The sequence below is a fragment of the Mytilus californianus genome, unplaced genomic scaffold, assembly GCF_021869535.1.
Source record: "Mytilus californianus isolate M0D057914Y unplaced genomic scaffold, xbMytCali1.0.p SCAF_2, whole genome shotgun sequence".
In the NCBI taxonomy this organism is placed as follows: Eukaryota; Metazoa; Mollusca; class Bivalvia; order Mytilida; family Mytilidae; genus Mytilus; species Mytilus californianus.
The window spans coordinates 68,227,313-68,247,540 of NW_026262668.1; the positions used below are offsets into that span (position 1 = coordinate 68,227,313).

Genomic DNA, 20,228 nt, shown 5'->3' on the forward strand with positions numbered 1-20,228 from the left:
ACATTTGGTTGAGGCAAACTTAAGTTAGAGAACGGAAACTAAAAATTTTGCATTTTTTTCCATTTATAAAGGGGCATAACTCAAGAATGGTTAAAGTGACCCCACCAAAATTTAAACTTGATCTTTATTTTGTGGTTATAAGCATTGTGTATATGTTTCATAAAATTTGGTTGAGGCAAACTTAAGTGAGAGAGTGGAAACTAAAAATTTTGGTATTTTTCCATTTATGAAGGGGCATAACTCTAGAACAGTAAAAGTGAAGACACCTAAATATAAACTTGATCTGTGTTTTGTGGTAATGAGCATTGTGTATAAGTTTCATAACATTTGATTCAGACAAACTTAAATTAGAGAACGAAACTAAAATTTTTGTAATTTTTCCATTTATAAAGGGGCATAACTCTAGAACGGTTAGAGTGATGCTACCAAAATTCAAACTTGAGCTGTATTTGGTGGTAATAAGCATTGTGTATAAGTTTCATAACATTTGGTTGAAGCAAACTTATGTTAAAGAACGGAAACTAAAAATTTTGTAATTTTCCTTTTATAAAGGGACATAACTCTAGAATGGTTAAAGTGAAGCTACCAAAATTCAAACTTGATCTTTACTTTGTGGTAATAAGCATTGTGTATATGTTTCATAACATTTGGTTGAGGCAAACTTAAGTTAGAGAACGGAAACTAAAAATTTTGCAATTTTTCCATTTATGAAGGGGCATAACTCTAGAACAGTTAAAGTGACGCCACCAATATTCAAACTTGATCTTTATTTTGTGGTAATAAGCATTGTGTATAAGTTTCATAAAATTTGGTTGAGGCAAACTTAAGTTAGAGAACGGAAACTAAAATTTTTTTTAATTTTCCATTTATAAAGGGCATAACTCTAGAACGGTTAAAGTGACGCCACCAAAATTCAAACTTGATCTGTGTTTTGTGGTAATAAGCATTGTGTATAAGTTTTATAACATTTGGTTGAGGCAAACTCAAGTTAGAGAACGGAAACCAATTTTGGGACGTGCGTTCATACGTACATACAGACGGACAAGGGTAAAACTTAATGCCCCCTACGCTATGGCAGGGGTATAAAAATAATAATATTGAATTCACAGTATTTGGATAATTTAAAAAACACTTCTTTCTATATTATTTTACTCATAGAATTGCTGATGTGTAAATGATTGAGAACTAAAGAGACATACAGTCACGCTATATGGGCATACATACTGTTTGGATAAAATGTAATATAACTAGGTCTTGGATTCTGTGAAGCTAACTTTAGAAGAAAAATGTTGTCAATTGACATTCCAAACAAACATCCATCAAAACCACTATAACTTGAGGTATCTGGAAAAAAAAATAGGACAACTTTTAGCTTACCAAATTGCTTTTGTGCCTTAATGCCCACGGCTGGAGACTATATCTTGCTTTCTCCATGTGAAAAGCAATGCATCATTAGATCATAGTGTTTTGAATAATGAACCATCTATTTTGTTGTTTTTATTCCTTCTGCCCAAACTATTAGCTTTAAAAATCAATAAAAATATTCAAAATACAAAATTTAATTCATCTAATTGTATTATTGTGAACAACAGAAGATGTACATGTTAATATATTGATCAAATGAATGGTTTGAGCAGAAATTTTAACATAGAGGTTTAATAATGAAGGAATTGAATCAAGTATACTTAAAGAATTTCTTTCAATCCATACTTTTGTTCTAAAAAGTTAAAACATTTAACCAAAAATTTTAAAAAAAATATGAAACTCTCCTGGATACTTCAAAAACAAGGAATAATACAAGAAATTGTGTTCATTTTATAGCTGTACCAAACACATAAAACATCATCAATGAACTATTTGATAAGCAGTACAAATGTATATATAAAGTAAATGTCTTACCATTACTTCCAATAAACAAAAATCTTATGTTACTTGGAAAATCAAATTGTAACACATCTGATGTTATAGTGTCATTGTCAACCTGTAATAATAAGTGAAATTAAGCTTTGTCAAGCAACCTTTGGTGATCAAATGAATAAATGGAAACAATTTTTAGTTAACTTTTTAAAATGATTGTGAAATGTCCCCTCCTGCTGTATTAAAGTTGAAAACATCAGTAGCAAACCCCTTTATTAAAAAATTGAAAACATCAGTAGCTAACTCCTTTATTCAAAATTGAAAACCTAAATAGCAAACCACTTTATTTAAAATTAAAACTTCAGTAGCAAACCACTTTATTTAAAATTAAAACTTCAGTAGCAAACCACTTTATCTAAAATTAAAACTTCAGTAGCAAACCACTTTATTTAGAATTGAAAACATTAGTAGCAAACCACTTTATTTATAATTAAAACTTAAGTAGCAAACCACTTTATTTAAAATTAAAACAAAATGTAGCAAACCACTTTATTTAGAATTAATACTTCAGTAGCAAACCACTTTATTTAAAATTAAAACTTCAGTAGCAAACCACTTTATTTAAAATTAAAACTTCAGAGGCAAACCACTTTATTTTGTGTACAATCGTTTTTGAATAGATTAATATTATTTCCTTGTAATCACAATTGATTTAATTGTTCTCCTTATTCTTTACTTTGAATGTATAAATCATATTGCAACTTGACAAATAGCAAAAATCCAGAAACTCTATTTTTCTTTTTTAATTCATGTAAATACATTAAGCATGTAAAAACCTGTAAATGAATAATCTCATTGTTGACACCAGTTCTCCAGATATGAACTTCATGCTGTTTTTTGTCTGCATAATCTTTTTCTTGGTATGGCGTGTTTGTTTCCCACCTAATTTGTCCAAAGTCCACAACTAACTTTATCCCACCTGAAAGCAGCAAAAACAGAATAATACATACTTAAACCATAGTATAAATCAAATCTTAAACCGGTTCAAGTATTTATATTTGATTTCCTCTCTGGCAATCAATTTTTAAAGAATACATTTGAACTGCAAAACCTACAATAAGATTTTGCTAAAGTTTTCAGAAATGTGTTACTTCCCAAGATATTTCATTTGACACAATATTCAAAGGATTGAGTTTTCTCTCACGATTTCTTTGAGAGAGAGAGTTGCTGCTTACAGCAATGCTATTGTTTAACATCTATAAGTGGGGGAAAACTTATATGCTCCTGAAGAGTAAAAGCAGTTTTTTCCCAACAGTGGCACCTGTCATGTTGCTAATTTTAAGTAAAATAATAGGAAATAAGTTGCACTATGTGATGTCATAAATAAGGAATAAGAGGAAGATTTTGTGGCTATGGTAAGTGAAACATATTAGTGGCTATGGTAAGTGAAACATATTAGTGGCTATGGTAAGTGAAATAAAATTGAGAATGGAAATGGGGAATGTGTCAAAGAGACAACAACCCAACCACAGAACAGACAACAGCAGAAGGCCACCAACAGGTCTTCAATGCAGCGAGAAATTCCCGCACCCGGAGGCGTCCTTCAGCTGGCCCCTAAACAAATATATATACTAGTTCAGTGATAATGAACGCCATACTAAACTCCAAATTGTACACAAGAAACTAAAATTAAAAATAATACAAGACTAACAAAGGCTAGAGGCTCCTGACTTGGGACAGGCGCAAAAATGCGGCAGGGTTAAACATGTTTATGAGATCTCAACCCTCCCCCTATACCTCTAGCCAATGTAGAAAAGTAAACGCATAACAATACGCACATTAAAATTCAGTTCAAGAGAAGTCCGAGTCTGATGTCAGAAGATGTAACCAAAGAAAATAAACAAAATGACAATAATACATAAATAACAACAGACTACTAGCAGTTAACTGACATGCCAGCTCCAGACTTCAATTAAACTGATTGAAAGATTATGTCTTCATCATATGAATATCAGGCACAATCCTTCCCGTTAGGGGTTTAGTATCATACCATCATAACATATATGAGAAGAACATAACCCGTGTCATGCCAACAACTGGTTTTTAAATAAATGTGTTTAGTGCCGATGCAAAGACCCTATAAGTGAATCAATATTAACGCCAAAATATGCAATCTTTAATGACCTGACAACAGTATCGTAACTATATCCCTTCTTAATAAGTCTATTTAAAGGTTTTGTTAGTTTCAGAGGTGAATACTGACATTTTTGTGCTTTATAAAGAATATTTCCATAAAAAATTGGATGTGAAATACCTGAACGTATAAGAAGTCTGCATGTTGAGCTATATTTACGAATGATGTCCTTATACCGATGATAAAATTTAGTAAAACATATTAGTGAAACATATTAGTGGCTATGGTAAGTGAAACATATTTGTGGCTATGGTGAGTGAAACATATAAGTGGTCATCTGTGACACAGATATTCCACAACAGTACAAACATGATGGCATCTGTAAATATTTTTGAAAGATTAAGTCAAGTTTACCATTAAGAACCTCAATGTTTATATTACTTTGAAGTGTTTGATGACCTTATAATTTTCTATTTTCCCTTTGTTTACCTTTTTTCCTCCTAATTTCAGCACTTGAAAATTTGTCAAATAGTTGTCATGTTCTGATAAAGAAATACAAATAAAAAAAATGGTAATGATCCTACCAGCATTGTTCATCTTTAGTGATATGTAGTCTCCCTGAGTTGATTGCATTTGAAGAAGAATTCCTTGTTTCATCAATGTTCTAAAGCCAACCTTGATATCTGTGAATTTACTTCTCTCCAAACCATTTGTTGTGGTTTTCAAGTCAAAAACCAGCCTTGTATGGCTAAGTAGACTCAAACCTATTCCTATAAAAGAGAAACAAACACTTGAATTTCTGTAATACAGTTAATCTAATAAAATACAACAACATCCATGCTGTATATATATATGCTTGAATTTCATTGGTTAAGATCATGGACATTGAAAAATTCCAAAAGTAATTTGATTGTGTAAATTATTCCAAAAAAGGTATTTAACAGATTTTCAAATGTTTAAGTTCTATGAGTCAACAGTTAGAATGAAAGATTTCAAAGATGAATCCAGATGAAACATGATTCGCCAGATTAACCCAAATTATAAAGCTTATGGGCAAAATATGTAAAACATCTCAATAGAAAATAAAAAATTTAGTAACTAAATGTCTAAATTTCAAAAGGATTGGAAATAATATGTTGCAAAGTGGTTTAAGCTTCATTTAACCACTTGAAGTGGAGTGTTAAAATTTATAAAAATTCGTAAGGGTTCCGCGGAACCCAGTGTCTCGCCTACTTTTGCTGTTAATCGCAGGCTCAACAAAAATGAGGAAAAAAATCAATAAAAATATTCCTCTCTATACTATCTTTTGATTGTAAGTAGCTTCTGTCCAAGTTTGGTAAAAATCCAGGATAATTTATGAATCTAATAAATGTTTTAAAAACTTAAACTGCAGACTGTATGTAATGTTGACTGGAAGAAAAGTCCATTTATAAGTAAAATACGGAAAAAATGGAACAAAATTTTATCAAAATTTCCTTCTAGATACTAGCTTTTGATCATAAACAAGCTTCTGTCCAAGTGTGGTACAAATCCAGGATAGTTTAAGAAAGTTGTTAAAATTTTAAAAACTTTAACCACAGAGTGAATGTAATGTTAACTGGCAGAAAAACTAAGTCCATTTATAAGTAAAATATGGAAAAAATGGATTTTTTTTTAACAAAATTTACTTCTGGATACTATCTTATGATCATAACCAAGCTTCTTTCCAAGTTTGGTAGAAATCCAGGATAGTTTAAGAAAGTTATCAAAATTTCAAAAACTTTAACCACAGAGTGAATGTAATATTTCCTGGCAGAAAAACTAAGTCCATTTATAAGTAAAATACGGAAAAAATGGATTTTTTTTTTTACAAAATTTACTTTTGAATATAATCTTATGATCATAAACAAGCTTCTGTCCAAGTTTGGTAGAAATCCAGGATAGTTTAAGAAAGTTATTAAAACGACGCCGACAGAATGTAGGATTGCTATGTCTCGCTTTTTCAACAAAAGTCAAAGGCTCGACAAAAAGATATGTATATTGTTAGCTATGTCAGGAAAAAAATTGGTTCACTTTCCATATATTTTTTCTTGATGTTCAGTAATTTATGACCTTCACCTGTCTCAACACACTAAGCAATTTTATTGGTTGCCTGTTTCAACTATGCAAATCCTTATTCCAAAAATATGATAACATAGGGATTTTCCATTCAAAGTGTTTAAGCCAAGAGAGATAACTCTAATTTATTTGTGTTCCTCCTATCAGGGAATAAATGGCACTTTTCTTTTATAGTCTGTTATTTCAAATTAATTTCTGAAAAGAATAAAGGATTTAGGAAAGTTAATTTTATTGATATTTAATTGTTTTATATATTCAAGAAATATTGAAACATGTATTTATCAAATCTTAATTATTTTTTCATTTGAAAATTTATGTAATCTAGTACTAATTTTTGTATGAATAAGTAATAAGCAGTAAAATTTTATCACATCAGTAAAGCCTTACTGCCTTGTTTTTAGTAAGATATAACAAACATAAGGAGCCTGTAATTAAGTGGTTGTTGTTTGTTGCAGTATATCATATTTGCTTTTCGTTCATTGTTTTGTACATATATCAGACTAGTTAGTTTTTTCCTATGAATTGTTTTATATTACTCATTTCAGGGCCTTTTATAGCTTACTTTGAGGTATGTGTTTTGCTCATTGTTGAAGGCTGTACAGTGTGAGACCTATAGTTATTAATTTAACATCGTTTGGTCTCTGGTGGAAAGTTGTTTCACTGGCAATCATACCACATCTTCTTATTTTTATATAAAAATAAATCTGCTAAAATGCTCAAACTATTCTGAAACAATGTGAACATAATTGAGCACATGCAATTATGTACACTTTCCTTACTTAATACAAATAACAAACAGTGTTTGCAACGTACTGAATTGGGAAGTGACCACCTCAAACTTTATAATCAAATACAAAATATTTATATAGTATTTAAGGTTATCATAAAATCAAATTATACTTTCAATTAGTGTATGGGTATGAGTATAATAAGTAATTAATCTGAACACATGTGAGTTTAGATGTTGCAGTTAAACGGTAAATATTTAAAAAAAATTGAAATATGAAGGATTTACATATACCCTGAATGAAAATTATAGAGGATCGTTTACATTTTAGGACCTCCTTAAATACAACAATTTTGACTAAATCAGAGCCTCTACATACTATGAAGCTGAAGCAAAATAACTAATACATAGAATATAAAAATGACTAAGTTTTGGTGTAAATCTTAGATATCATAAATATAAATAAACATTCCAATGTCTTTTTCGGTTCAATTATGATCTTTGGTTACTATCTAATTAGCCATTGAAGAGATCTGTCCTTTATTACTGTTTATAATATGGGTTTGTTGTTCAAAGATAAAACAGACCTACACTGATAACTTTATTAACTAATAATTCAATTTTGGATGTAACATGTCTTCTGATTGGCTGAAAGTTTTTTGTCTATCCGCTCATAGACATAATTTTGTCATATGACTGTGACTTCATCAACGTTTTTTCATGATTTACTCCTTAAAAATGGAATTTAAAATTAAATTATAAAGAATGACTAATATTTTTTAGAAATAACCTCAGCATGATGCAACCACAGAGGTCGGACCCTGAACAGCTGGGGCAAGTATGGACACTACATCCAAGCTTGATACAGCTCTGAATTTGGATTGTGAATATTACTTGACACATTATAGGTTCCTTACACAGAATAAATGTGGTCAAAGAACTGAAAAATTTGAAATTGGACTTTTACCTATTATGGTCCAATATCCAAAATCTGAATACACAATTGAATTAGATTCAGCATATCATAGAACCCCAAGAATATAATTTTTGATGAAATCAAACAAAGTTTAATTTTGGACCTTTTGGACCTCAATGTGGACCAATTTGATAACAGGGCCCTAAAACTTCTAAATCTAGAAACAAGGTTAGATTCAACATATCAAAGAACCCATATATTCAATTATTGGACCCTGATTTGGACAGATTCAGCATATCCAAGTACACCAAGAATTTAATTAATAATAATTTGTTTATTAATGGACAATTTAATGAGCTAAGTTTTAAAAGTGTTCGCTTCATACAGCATTCTGAAAAGTAATTTATACAGAATAACAAACAAACTATCACGAAGTTCTTCAAAAAATTCACAAAAAAAATGAAGAAAGATAATTTCCAAAATATCATTCCCCATTGATACAGTCCTACAGAAAAATCCTACAAGAAATTGCATCAAAATGATGATGGATTTAAAATCAGCTTACAGCCACACCACTTAGAAAACACAAAATTTTCAAATAAATTTGTCACTCTAATTATAGGTGTATTACTATTAGTTGATGAATACCACATGTGTGTGTTTTTTTTTTATTATAGGTGGTAATTGCTGCATGGATGAATTAATAGTAAATAGACAATTCTTATCTATATTCATAAATGTGAATATTTAGTTTATTACAAATGTAAATATGTATTACAAATTGTGTGTAGTTTTTATAGGAAGACAAATATATTTTTTCAAATAATAATAATAATAATGATAATAATGATAATAATACATGTAATAATAATTCTTTTATCGAAAGGGTTACACAGTAAGCTATAAAACTAATATCCCCTGATGCCCTCATGAAATATATTGAAACACAACAAACAAAGAATTATAAAATAATCAAACAAAATCAAATATTAGCTAATGTATAGGAATTAATACATCACAAACTTTCATTTATTCATTTTAATATCTAATTGCCATGACTAGTTATAAAAATGTTAAAATAAACGAAATTTCAATTAAATTCATTGTTCCTGTCCTGGAGTTGAAATAATCCATATTAACAAACTCAGTTTTTTGTTTTAAACATCTGTTTGTTAAGTTATATCAAGGAGGTTATATGAGAAGGAGAGTGAACACTCTGCTTGATATAAAATTATCATCCCCAGGATAGCAATTCGATCAGAGGAAAATGATAAAAATATAAAGAAACCGACATGTTTATCACCCACTTGATATGGTCCTCTGATGTACCAGGCTGTTACCGCGAACAGTCCTTGTGATTAGGAGAATCGCTAATGTCACGTTATTGTAATCGGTGACTGGGTCATTAAAATACAGGTGTAATTATCGTAACAAATTAGTTTGAATGTATTTATATTGTGCAATAACATTTGACGTGAAATTCGATAATATATCGTCTAACTACAGCAAAAAACGACCAAGTAATGACAAAGTTATGTGGGTTTAAAGAAATTTAAGAATACAATTTCTATTGAACTCCACCTTGCTTTAAACAAAGATTTTCGCTTCACCTGTATCACGCTGCCCATGATAATTGGTAGGTAATATCATAGAAGATAGAGGAATATGTGAGATACTTTTGTTACTGTGACCGGTTGCGACCGGAGCGAATATTTGTAATTGAAACAGAGAGAAATTTATCGAGAGCCAGCGAAAAGTTTGTTTCTCGTGGCGTTAGGCTGTAGATATAGGCATAGGCACTTAGATTTTCACTTCCCATGTAGGCTCCTAGAAATGGGAAATGGTAGGTTATATCCTCGAAAGGAATATGTGAGGTACATTTGTTAAAGTCACGGTTCCGGGAGCGATCTTTTTTTTATTGAAACAGAGGAATCTGTCAGAGAACCACCAAAAAGTTACAGTCTTTCTCCGGGTGGAATGCTGTAGACATCTTGACATGGCAGTTTTTTTTTTTCTTTAAATCGTTTCTGTGCAAAATTATATGTTTTTGCATCGGTTCATCTTATTTTTCAATATTTTAATGTTGGTTCCCTTTAAATTGACGGGCTCTTTCCGAAAGCAAAGGAACAAAAACAAATAATAAGAAAAATAAAGAAATATGATAACAATTTTTATTTTTGAAAATTCTCAATGTGACCACGCCAAATCAATACTTGTTATAAACTGAGTTTAATTAAGATTTTGTTGAAAACAGTACTTCATTGGCTTGATAAAACGTAAAATGTCGGAAAATTAACACATGCATTTTGTACATTAATACTAGGGATTGCCAGGCATGTAGATTAGTACCTCTCTAAATGTGACAATACACATGGTATGTGTAGATTTCTTTTTAATCAATTCTCTTTTCAGGCCATGCACGGTTGTAATATTTATCAAAAAAATGGAAAATATGTCAATTTGTAAATAAAAATACCACGACACTCACAGGAAAGAGTGTCTATTCTTTTATTTACTGATATTTTTCCTGCACTTTTTATAAATCTTTTGTTTTAAATTTTAATTCCATATATATATACACCATTTACGAAGCAATTCATGTCGGTTGAGTCGTTCGTCTTGCAAATCCAGAATATTTCTAGATCAAATTCTTTTTCGAGCTCCAACACGTGGGCATCGCTTATAAATAGGTTTATAACACTTCGGGTGTTTCCGTTCTTACTCGGATGTGTAATTAGGACAGAGTCTCCCTCTGCGACCGAATCGATCTCAACTAATCAACACCCACTTACAGAAAAGGCGGTAACATTTTATGTGTAATTATCGTCTTTCGTCCTCTCTCCTTCTCATATAACCTCCTTGGTTATATTATCTGTCCCTTTATCAGCATGAGATGACAGATTTACAGCTCTACATAACCATTCTATAATCTAATAATGAACAGTAATTTTCAAACTATACACATAATTACTTCTCTAAAATAAGATAAACATATGATGCTACATCTGTTTTTAACTATGACTCTACTTATAATTTCTATTAATTGTGCAATACAGCTCTGATTAAATATTTGATATAGGAGTTTCTGACACAGGATGAATGTGGTCTAAGTACTTAAATAATTTCAAATTGGACATTTACCAATTATTGTCCAATATCAAAAATCTAAACACATGGTTGGAATCAGCATATCAAAGAACCGCAAGAATTCAATTTTTGATGAAATCAAAATATGTTTAATTTTGGACCCTTTAGACCTCAATGCGGGGTAATTTGATTATGGGATCCAAAATCCAAAATCTAAATACACAGTTAGATTCAGCATTTCAAAGAACCCCATATATTCAATTTTTGTTGAAATCAAACAAAGTTTAATTCTGGACCCCAATTTAGACCAACTTGAAAACTGTGCCCAAAATCAAAAATTTAATTATATGCTTAGATTAAGCATATCAAAGAACCCCAAGAATAAAATTTTTGTTAAAATCAAACTAAGTTTAATTTTGGATACTTTGGACCTTAATGTGGACCAGTTTGAAAAACAGGCTCAGTATCAAAAATCTAAAACACTGTTAGATAGGGCACACCAAAGAACACCAATAATTCAATTTTTGATGTAATCAAACTAACTTTAATTTTGGACCCCAATTTGGACCAACTTGAATACTGTGCACACAATTAAAAGTCTAAATACACGCTTAGATTCAGCATATTAAAGAACCCAAAGAATTTAAATTTTTTTTAAAATCAAACAAAGTTTAATTTTGGACCCTTTTTACCTTAATGTAGACCTATTTGAGGACAACATCCAAAATCCAAAATCTAAATACACAGTTAGATTCAGCATATCAAAGAACACCAATAATTCAATTTTTGATGAAATCATACAAAAAAAAGTTTTAATTTTGGACCCTTTAGACCTTAATATGGTCCAATTCAAAAACAGGGCCCTAAATCCAAATTCTAAATACCTGGTTAAATTCAGCATATTAAAGAACCCCAAGAATTCAAGACTTTCAATTAAACCCCATTGAAATTAGTCAAGAAATGAGCAATTTATACAAAGTATTACAAAAGTACTGTTTTTGGCCCCTTTTTCCTAAACAGTTAGGGTCATAACCCCTAAAATCAATCCCTACCTTCCTTTTATGGTATAAAACCTTGTGGCACAATTAAATAGAAATCCGTAGACTTGTACTCAAGTTATTGTACAGGAACCAGAAAATCTGTTTTTTGCCCCTTTTCAGCCCCTAATTCCTGAATGGTTTGGACCATGACCCCCAAAATGAATCCGAATCTTCCTTTTAAGGTATGGAACCTTGTGGTAAAATTTTATAGTGATCAATACTTTTATACACAAGTTATTGTCCTGAAACAAGAAAAATGCTTGTTTTTGGCCCCTATTTACTATAAAACAGCTACTACAATAACCCCAAAAATCAATCCCAACCTTCCTGTGTGCATGTGTTGTTTTAATGAAGATAATGTATACTTCAAATCTTAGGCCAAAGGTTTTACTACAAGTATTACATAAATTAACATTATCAATGTTCTATGAAAATGAGGTCAGGATCAGATTGAACCATGCCAAACAGACATGTACACCTTACAATCATTCCATACACCAAATAAAGTTGACCTATTGCTTATCATGCTTATAGTATCTGATAAACTGGCAAAATTTAAAAAAAAATCATTGACCAATGAACCATGAAAATGATGTTAAGGTCATATGAACCTTGCCAGACAGACATGTACACCTCACAATTGTTCCATATATTAAATATAATTGACCTATTGCTTATAATATCTGAGAAATAGACCAAACCACAAAAACTAAAAATTGTCCAATGAACCATGAAAATGAGGTAGAGGTCAGATGAAACCTGCCAGATGGACATGTACACCTGACAATCATTCCATACACCAAATAAAGTTGACCTATTACTTATAGTATCGGAGATATGGACTTGACCATGTAACTTTAACATTGATCACTGATCCAATCATTCCATACACCAAAATATAGTAGCCCTATTGCATATAGTATCTGAGAAATAGACCAAACCACAAAAACTTAACATTGTCCAATGAACCATGAAATTGAGGTCAAGGTCAGATGAAACCTGTCAGTCCGATATTTACGACTTACAGTCATTCCATTCACCAAATAAAGTTGACCTATTGCTTATAGTATCGGAGATACGGACTTGACCATGTCACTTTAACCTTGATCTCTGATCCATGGAATAAGGTCGAGGTCAAGTGAATCCTTCCTGACGGACATGTAGACGTTGCAAAGAACCCATATACCAAATATAGTTATCCTATTACTCATAATAAGTGAGTATTTCACTTACCAAAAAAATGTAATTTGTAATTTTTTTTCAAGCAGTCACTGAACAATGAAAATGAGGTCAAGGACAATGGACATATGACAGTAGGAAACTTCGTTACATAAGGTATCTGCACACAAGGTATGAAGCATCCAGGTCTTCTACCTTTTGAAATATAAAGCTTTAAAGGAGCATTAATAGCTACGAGATATAAAAAAAAAAAAATATTATTTTTTTGGTTCAATTATTTATGAAAGTGAAATAGTTAAATAATAATTTGCTTTTAGCAGCCAGTTTGGGTCAATTATGTCAAAATAAGCTAAGAATCATAGCTGATGAATTATTCATTTTCAAGTGAATAATTCAACCTCATTGAATCCATATTCATGTGAACTTCAATTTAACCCCTTAGCTAGAGATGGGTTAAAAACTAGATGTGTTCAGCTATTAAAAGGAAAAGAATGTCAACATTGAAATTGAAAAACAAGGGTAAACCATTTGGTTGACTGATTACGATCCACAAAAACTCATTCTCATACAGGTAAAAACAATGATTAACATATTTTTTTAAACCTATATTATGAAATCAAACAGACCTAGAAACATCCAATTGCATGTGTTCGCTATCTATTTATATCTTTATTTATGTTTATACATGTATATGACCATCGGCAGTCTTCAGAGATCACCTCAATCATTAATTAGATGGAATCTAGACTAAAATACACACGAAATACTGATACATACTATCTAGTGCATGCATCGTAAATTGTTTATTTTAGACTTTTTATAATTTGGATATATGTTTTAGTATGTTATAAATCAAATATGAGAATTTGAGTCAAATCTATACATGAATTTGACAGCTAATGCCCCTTTAAAGAAATAGTTTACGCCGTCGACACTGCCGCAGCCGCCAGATTGTAATACCTATGTCTTGCATACTGCTACTTTCACACATTCTAATATGCTTCCTCCCAAAAAAATAATTGTATCAACTGACCTCAGCATTAAGGTGGGTCTTTTTTGAACAAATTTATATCAGCAATAGATGCATACCAAAAAAGTAAGACTATAATCATGATAATCCAACGGGAGATAATTACTGACATGTTCTTTTAAAAAGATTCATCTGTAGAAAATTAGACATTTTAGATAACTCTTTTTCATATGAAATGTCTTTAATCATCAACTTGAATATCATTTAGAAAGAAAGGTTTTTGAAGATATCGACATTTAATAAACAAAATAAATTGCCTATATTATTCAATAACTTCCCATGTTCACCATTGTTTCATTTCAACAATAAGTAAAGCTTAAAACTAACACTTTGAAACTTTTGTTTGTTACCAAATATATTTAAATTGTTAATAGATTGCTTAAGGATTGTTGTCAATGTATAATTTTGATAAATTATTACTTGCTTACCTCAAGGATTTGTATATTTGTCTTTACAAATCCTTGCCTGTTGAAGTAAAACATGTGGTATCAAAAGTGGTTCAAGGCCAAATTGGTTAAGAGTTATCGTTCTTGAAGAACACTTTTGTGTACCTGCTTTGGTCTTCTGACAATGCTTATATATTGTAATATGTATTCCATTAATAAAACCCAAATTAATTTTAATTGTTTTATCCCAGACACAATCCTACCACTTTTTGTTTCTTTTTATTGTCAATATGGATGTGACAGGTCATTATAATTAAATTTTAAAAAACTGAACCGTGCAGCTAAAGGATTGGTTGATTTATGGTGTTTAACCCCACTTTCATCACTCTTGACTATTTGGTGGCTGCCAGTTTTAATTGGCACAGAAAACAAAAGGGGCTGGAGAGAACCAACGACCCTTATTCCAAAGAATAAACAGAATGAAAGGATATCTTTAAGTACCCTTTTCTGGTGAACTGTCAGATGAAGCACCGGCCCATGCCCGACTTTCATCAGTTATAACCCATTGTCCGTTTAGATCGATAGTCTGCAATGTTGTATAAGCTTTGACCATTAAAAGTACGGAATATAGAAGTAATGTCCACACCAAGATAGACATGTCCTTCTGTTGTTATTGTATCTAAAGGAAATTTATCTTATTAATATCTATCAAGACGAGAATTCGGCGGGCATCTTGAAATCATGTGACATTACGAAAACGAAAGTTGGTTGCTAAATTATGTCTTCTATTATATTGTTTAATGGTCACATCTTTTAAAAATATACCCGGTCAATACCAATTTCGGTTATTGTTTTAAAATCATATGTTTAAAATTTGCTTTTGCACTATATCTATTTTCATTAATAGAATTTTATTGCGAAATATTACAGACTGATAATTGACGGGGCTGATGTACTAAAAGTATACATTTTAGATCGAGCATTTCCGTCTAAACAAGCCAACGTGTGTGACAGGTAAACATCTGGTAGTGAATTATAAACCTGATCTCATATTTTTCTCGGTAGTTATGAGTTGCTGGTCGGCACATATATTTTGTCCACATTTTATTATACAGAAAATAATATGAGGAAGGTGTAAACAGTGAAAGAGAACGAAGTGTCATTTGCTATTTACAAATAACATATTTATCAATTACTTTAAAAACCACTACAGTAAACTGATTTGAATTTTATTTCTAAGGCCATAAATGAGTTTTTTTTCATTTTACAATGACATTTAAAAAAATGCTTTTATCTTCGTCATTTGAACTCTAGCTAGTGGATAGGGGAAATTCGGGTTATTTCGATCAATAATCAATTGTGCGTTTTTAGAGATGGCTTCTGTAGAGTTGACATGTTCGAATTATAATGACCAAATTGCGTCGGAAAGATGCTTTACTTTACATGCATACTTCTCTGCATTTTACCTTCATTTACCAAGTAGTAACGGCAAAGGAGCAATAGATGCCGATACCTAATTTCGGCTAAATTCGATCAACGATCGGTCAATTTCGGTCACACATTCGGGCAATTTCTATCACACAGTCTGCATGTTCCTACCTTTTGGAGCACCTCATTTTACCACACTTGTGAGCAATTAACGATCTTTACAGGACAGCAATTAGGATGATAGTCTTGACAATGCCAGTTTTTATTAAATATAATACTTGCATGTTTGTTTTTTCAATGTTATATGTTTGAATTTTTAAACATGCATGCCTCATTTGATTAAATCTGTTGAATGTTCTCATCACTGGTTTATTCAGGAAACACGTACATGTATTTGGGTATAACCCCACTTTTTCAGGATTCGGGGTTGTTTTTAGAGCGTACGCGGTACATGTACATGTACTACCGTATGCAGAAAAAAATATATGTTCTATGTTAAAACGTACGCAGATACAAAGTTTTGCGTGACTCAATAAAACAATTAAAACGTACGCCGTACTCACTGCGATTGTTTTAGCGTACGCTGGCAGGGGCGGATCCAGTCATTTTTAAAAGGGGGGGTTCCTAACCCAGGATAAAGGGGGGGGGTTCCAACTATATGTCCCCATTCAAATGCATTGATCGTCAAAAAAAAGGGGGGTTACACCCCCCACCCCACCTGGATCCGCCACTGGCTGGACTCAATTTATGTACACATGCATGTAGCTAGCAATATATAGTCTCTGTTCATTGTTAAGAAGAAACAAGTTATCTGGTGTCACGACAATCAGTTTGTGTGTGTGTGTTTTTTGGGGGTTCAAACTTTCTTTCTCTCCTTTTTTTTTGTTTGCTTATTTGAGCTTCTGTGTGACCAACGATTTTGTAAAGTTAACTTTTACGTCCAATCCAGTTCCTGAGAAACACAGTGTGTCTATTTTTTTCATCAAGGCAGAGACAGTTATCGGTTCATCATTTAAAATTTTAAAAACATCTTCTCTAGCCAAAAGTTACGATCCGTGTAGAGAATAATAAAGTGATCGTAACTTTGGCTGGCGAAGATGAGGATTGAATAATTTGTTTTCTATCTATACGAGGTCTTCCAAGGAAGTAATATAACTTAAGTATAAACAAGACATTGGTATGGGCTTTGCTCATTGTTGAAGGCCGTACGGTGACCTATAGTTGTTAATTTCTGTGTTATTTGGTCTCTTGTGAAGAGTTGTCTCATTGGAAATTACACCTGCAAGTCGTGAAGGAGGAATAGTGGACAACATATTGCGGACAGACAGACAGACAGGCATACAATGTAGACAGATAGGGTAAAACCTTTCGACCCCAAAACTTCGTAAGTAAGACAAGTACTAGTAACCAGGAACTTTAAGGCACCAACCATTTTTATGCCCCTTACGTAGCGGAGGGGGCATTAAGTTTTACCCTTGTCCGTCCGTACGTCCCGAAATTGGTTTCCGTTCTCTAACTTCAGTTTGCCTCAACCAAATGTTATGAAACTTATACACAATGCTTATTACCACAAAACACAGATCAAGTTTGAATTTTGGTGGCGTCACTTTAACCGATCTAGAGTTATGCCCCTTTATAAAAGGAAATATTGCAAAATTTTTAGTTTCCGTTCTCTAACTTAAGTTTGCCTCAACCAAATGTTATGAAACTTATACACAATGCTTATTACCACAAAACACAGATCAAGTTTGAATTTTGGTGGTGTCACTTTAACCGATCTAGAGTTATGCCCCTTTATAAAAGGAAAAATTGCAAAATTTTTATTTTCTTCTAAATATCAAGTTTATATAATATATTTTTAAAATTGGAGTTATCTTCCTTTGACCATGATTATAGTTGAATCAACTACAATCATTGCTTTATACAATGCAATGTTTAATTTTGACTTCCACTGATAAAACACAGATCAAGTTGAATTTGGGTAGTGTCACTTTAACCATTATTGAGTTATGCCCCTTTATAAATAGAAAGATTGCAAAATTTTTTAGTTTCCATTCTGTAACTGAAGTTTTCCCCAGCCAAACATTATGAAACCTATACACAATATTCATTACCACAAAACTCAGTAAGGATCAAGTACAATTTTTTTGTTTCAGTTCTCTAACTTGAGTTTGCCTCAACCAAATGTTATGAAACTTATACACAATGCTCATTACTACATAATACAGATTAAGTACGAAATTAGGTGGCAACACTTTTACCATTCTAGAGTTATGTCCCTTTATAAACATAAAAATTGCTGAATTTTTTAGTTTGTCTCAACCAAATGTTGTAAAACTTATACACAACCGTTCTAGAGTTATGAGTGTTTACAAATAGAAAAATTGCTGAATTTTTAGTTTCTGTTCTCTACTTAAGTTAGCCTCAACCAAATATTATGAGACTTACACACAATGCTTATTACCACAAAAATCAAATCAAGTTCAAATTTGGGTAGCGTCACTTTTACCGTTCTTCAGTTATGTCCCTTTATAACTATATGATATGCAAGCGGGGGCATCATCTGTGTCCACATGTGGACACTATCCACATTTATTAATTTAAATTTTATACATTTATATCAATTTCCGATCTCACAGCTTTTATTTCCTTTTCTATTTGTTTCTTAGCATTTATCATTTCTCTAATCTTGAGCCGCTTTTCCTTTGCTTGCTCTTTTTTCAGTTTCATGTCCTCGATCTTTCGCTTGCTCTCTATTACTTCATCAGATGTCAATATTCTGTGTCCTGTCACAGATTTTTTGTTTATTCGAGCCTTTTTCTGCGGCGGTGTTATTAGGGTCTATGCTACTGGTTGAATCACCGAGTCGACTTCGTAAATAACTTCACTGAAACTGCTATCGAGGGAAATCAGGGATTCAACTGCCTCTCTGGTCTCACTGTCAACAATTGGTAAAAGAACATCTGCAGAGAGTGTGCATAAAATGCGGATCTTCTGGACTTCCTGGAACATCGATGACATTCTGTTCGTATGACTCCACTTGAATTTCATTTAACGGGACGGTGTCAGTGATTTCAGTAGTGATACATCTAGCTTCGCGGCCGGCTGTTGGTTTTGTCCTCACTACGGTGACTTCGTCTACTCTAGACTCGGTTTCGGAGGACCTACGGATCACCCATTGTAACGGATGTTCATTTGTGTCAGGTTTGTTGGTATCAAAGGCAGAGGCAGGAGCAAAGGCAGCAGATGGAATTTTTAAGGGGTTCCATGGGAATATTCCGCACGATCTGAATCCTGCTATTATGTTCTCTGGTTTGAATGCCGTTTCGAATGCCCTCCTGAACAGACCTGGCCAAATCATTTTATTAACAAGATTGCCAGGATTTTGGCAATATTCTGAGCAGATCCTATTATAGTTTTTACTTAGAGGACCGAAGACAGTGCGATCCAAGGGACAGAGATAATGTGTAGTGTGTGGCGGTAGAGTTAATAGTGTTATATTATTTTCCCTAGCTTTTTCTATTAGCCCAAGCACTTCGTGTGAATGGTGAGTCCATGCTTTGGCTTGGTAAGTCCATGTTGCACCTACTGGCCCGTCTGCGGTGTTGTAGCTCATTACTGCTTTTTGTGTTTTTCCTTTGACGATAATAAGTGGGGGCATTCTGTCACCTCGAGCATTGATACACCCGACTATTGTGTTTCTTTCACGTGTATTTGAAACCCTTCCAGGTATGGTCCTAGATGATTTGGCAGCGACTACTTTGCTTGGGGTGTGTTCAAGTGGTACACCTTTCTCGTCCATATTCCAAACTAGTTCTGGTTTATCATTCAACCCTAACCTATTCATCTCTTTCTTTAAATCCAGAAAATACTCCCCTACTTTTACGGAGTTGAGCGCTCTTGCTCTGATGCTTGTCAATTTTTCCGGAGATCTAAGTGTAACAGTGGGATTTCTGCCCTTAAACCCATACCACCAGTCTTTGCCTGGTGTATTGTTTTTGAAGTTTTGATCAAGATTAAGCTCTTTGACTAAGTGCCCCACCTTTTCCATTACTTGGACCTTATTCATGCCCAATCCCATTTCGGCAGCCTGGGCACATTTGTTTACCATTTGTTTCTCTATTTCTATGGGTATTACTGGCTTGCGTCCGACAGGTGTGTTATCTTTAACTCGACCCCGCATGTGGTCACTTAACGTGGCTTGGGGTATTGAATAGAGAGGTGCCGCCTTTCTCTGTGATACTCGCCCACTCTTGATGCCATCTATTGCCTTGATGAAATTTTCATCGGTATATGTCCTATAAACACTTTGCTTTCGTTTCTTTGGCATTGCTGAAAATTCATTAA

General features: G+C 32.5%; 2 protein-coding genes across 2 annotated transcripts in view; one reads left to right on the forward strand and one right to left on the reverse strand.

Annotated features, from left to right (window-relative positions):
• LOC127729337 (beta-mannosidase-like) overlaps window positions 1–15,189 on the reverse strand; it is a 61,919-nt gene extending 46,730 nt beyond the window's left edge. The window contains exons 1-4 of the mRNA XM_052237094.1: window positions 14,955–15,189; window positions 4,576–4,761; window positions 2,694–2,836; window positions 1,900–1,981 (exon numbers count right to left, since the gene is read on the reverse strand). Of these exons, the coding sequence (XP_052093054.1) occupies window positions 1,900–1,981; window positions 2,694–2,836; window positions 4,576–4,761; window positions 14,955–15,111 (568 nt within the window). The 5' untranslated portion in view covers window positions 15,112–15,189. The remainder of the gene's footprint in view (window positions 1–1,899; window positions 1,982–2,693; window positions 2,837–4,575; window positions 4,762–14,954) is intronic.
• Window positions 15,190–15,398: 209 nt separating this feature from the next.
• The window catches only part of LOC127728079 (CDK5 regulatory subunit-associated protein 3-like), a 44,181-nt gene continuing 39,351 nt past the window's right edge, over window positions 15,399–20,228 (forward strand). The window contains exon 1 of the mRNA XM_052235282.1: window positions 15,399–15,467. The gene's annotated coding sequence lies outside the window, so the exon portion shown is untranslated. The remainder of the gene's footprint in view (window positions 15,468–20,228) is intronic.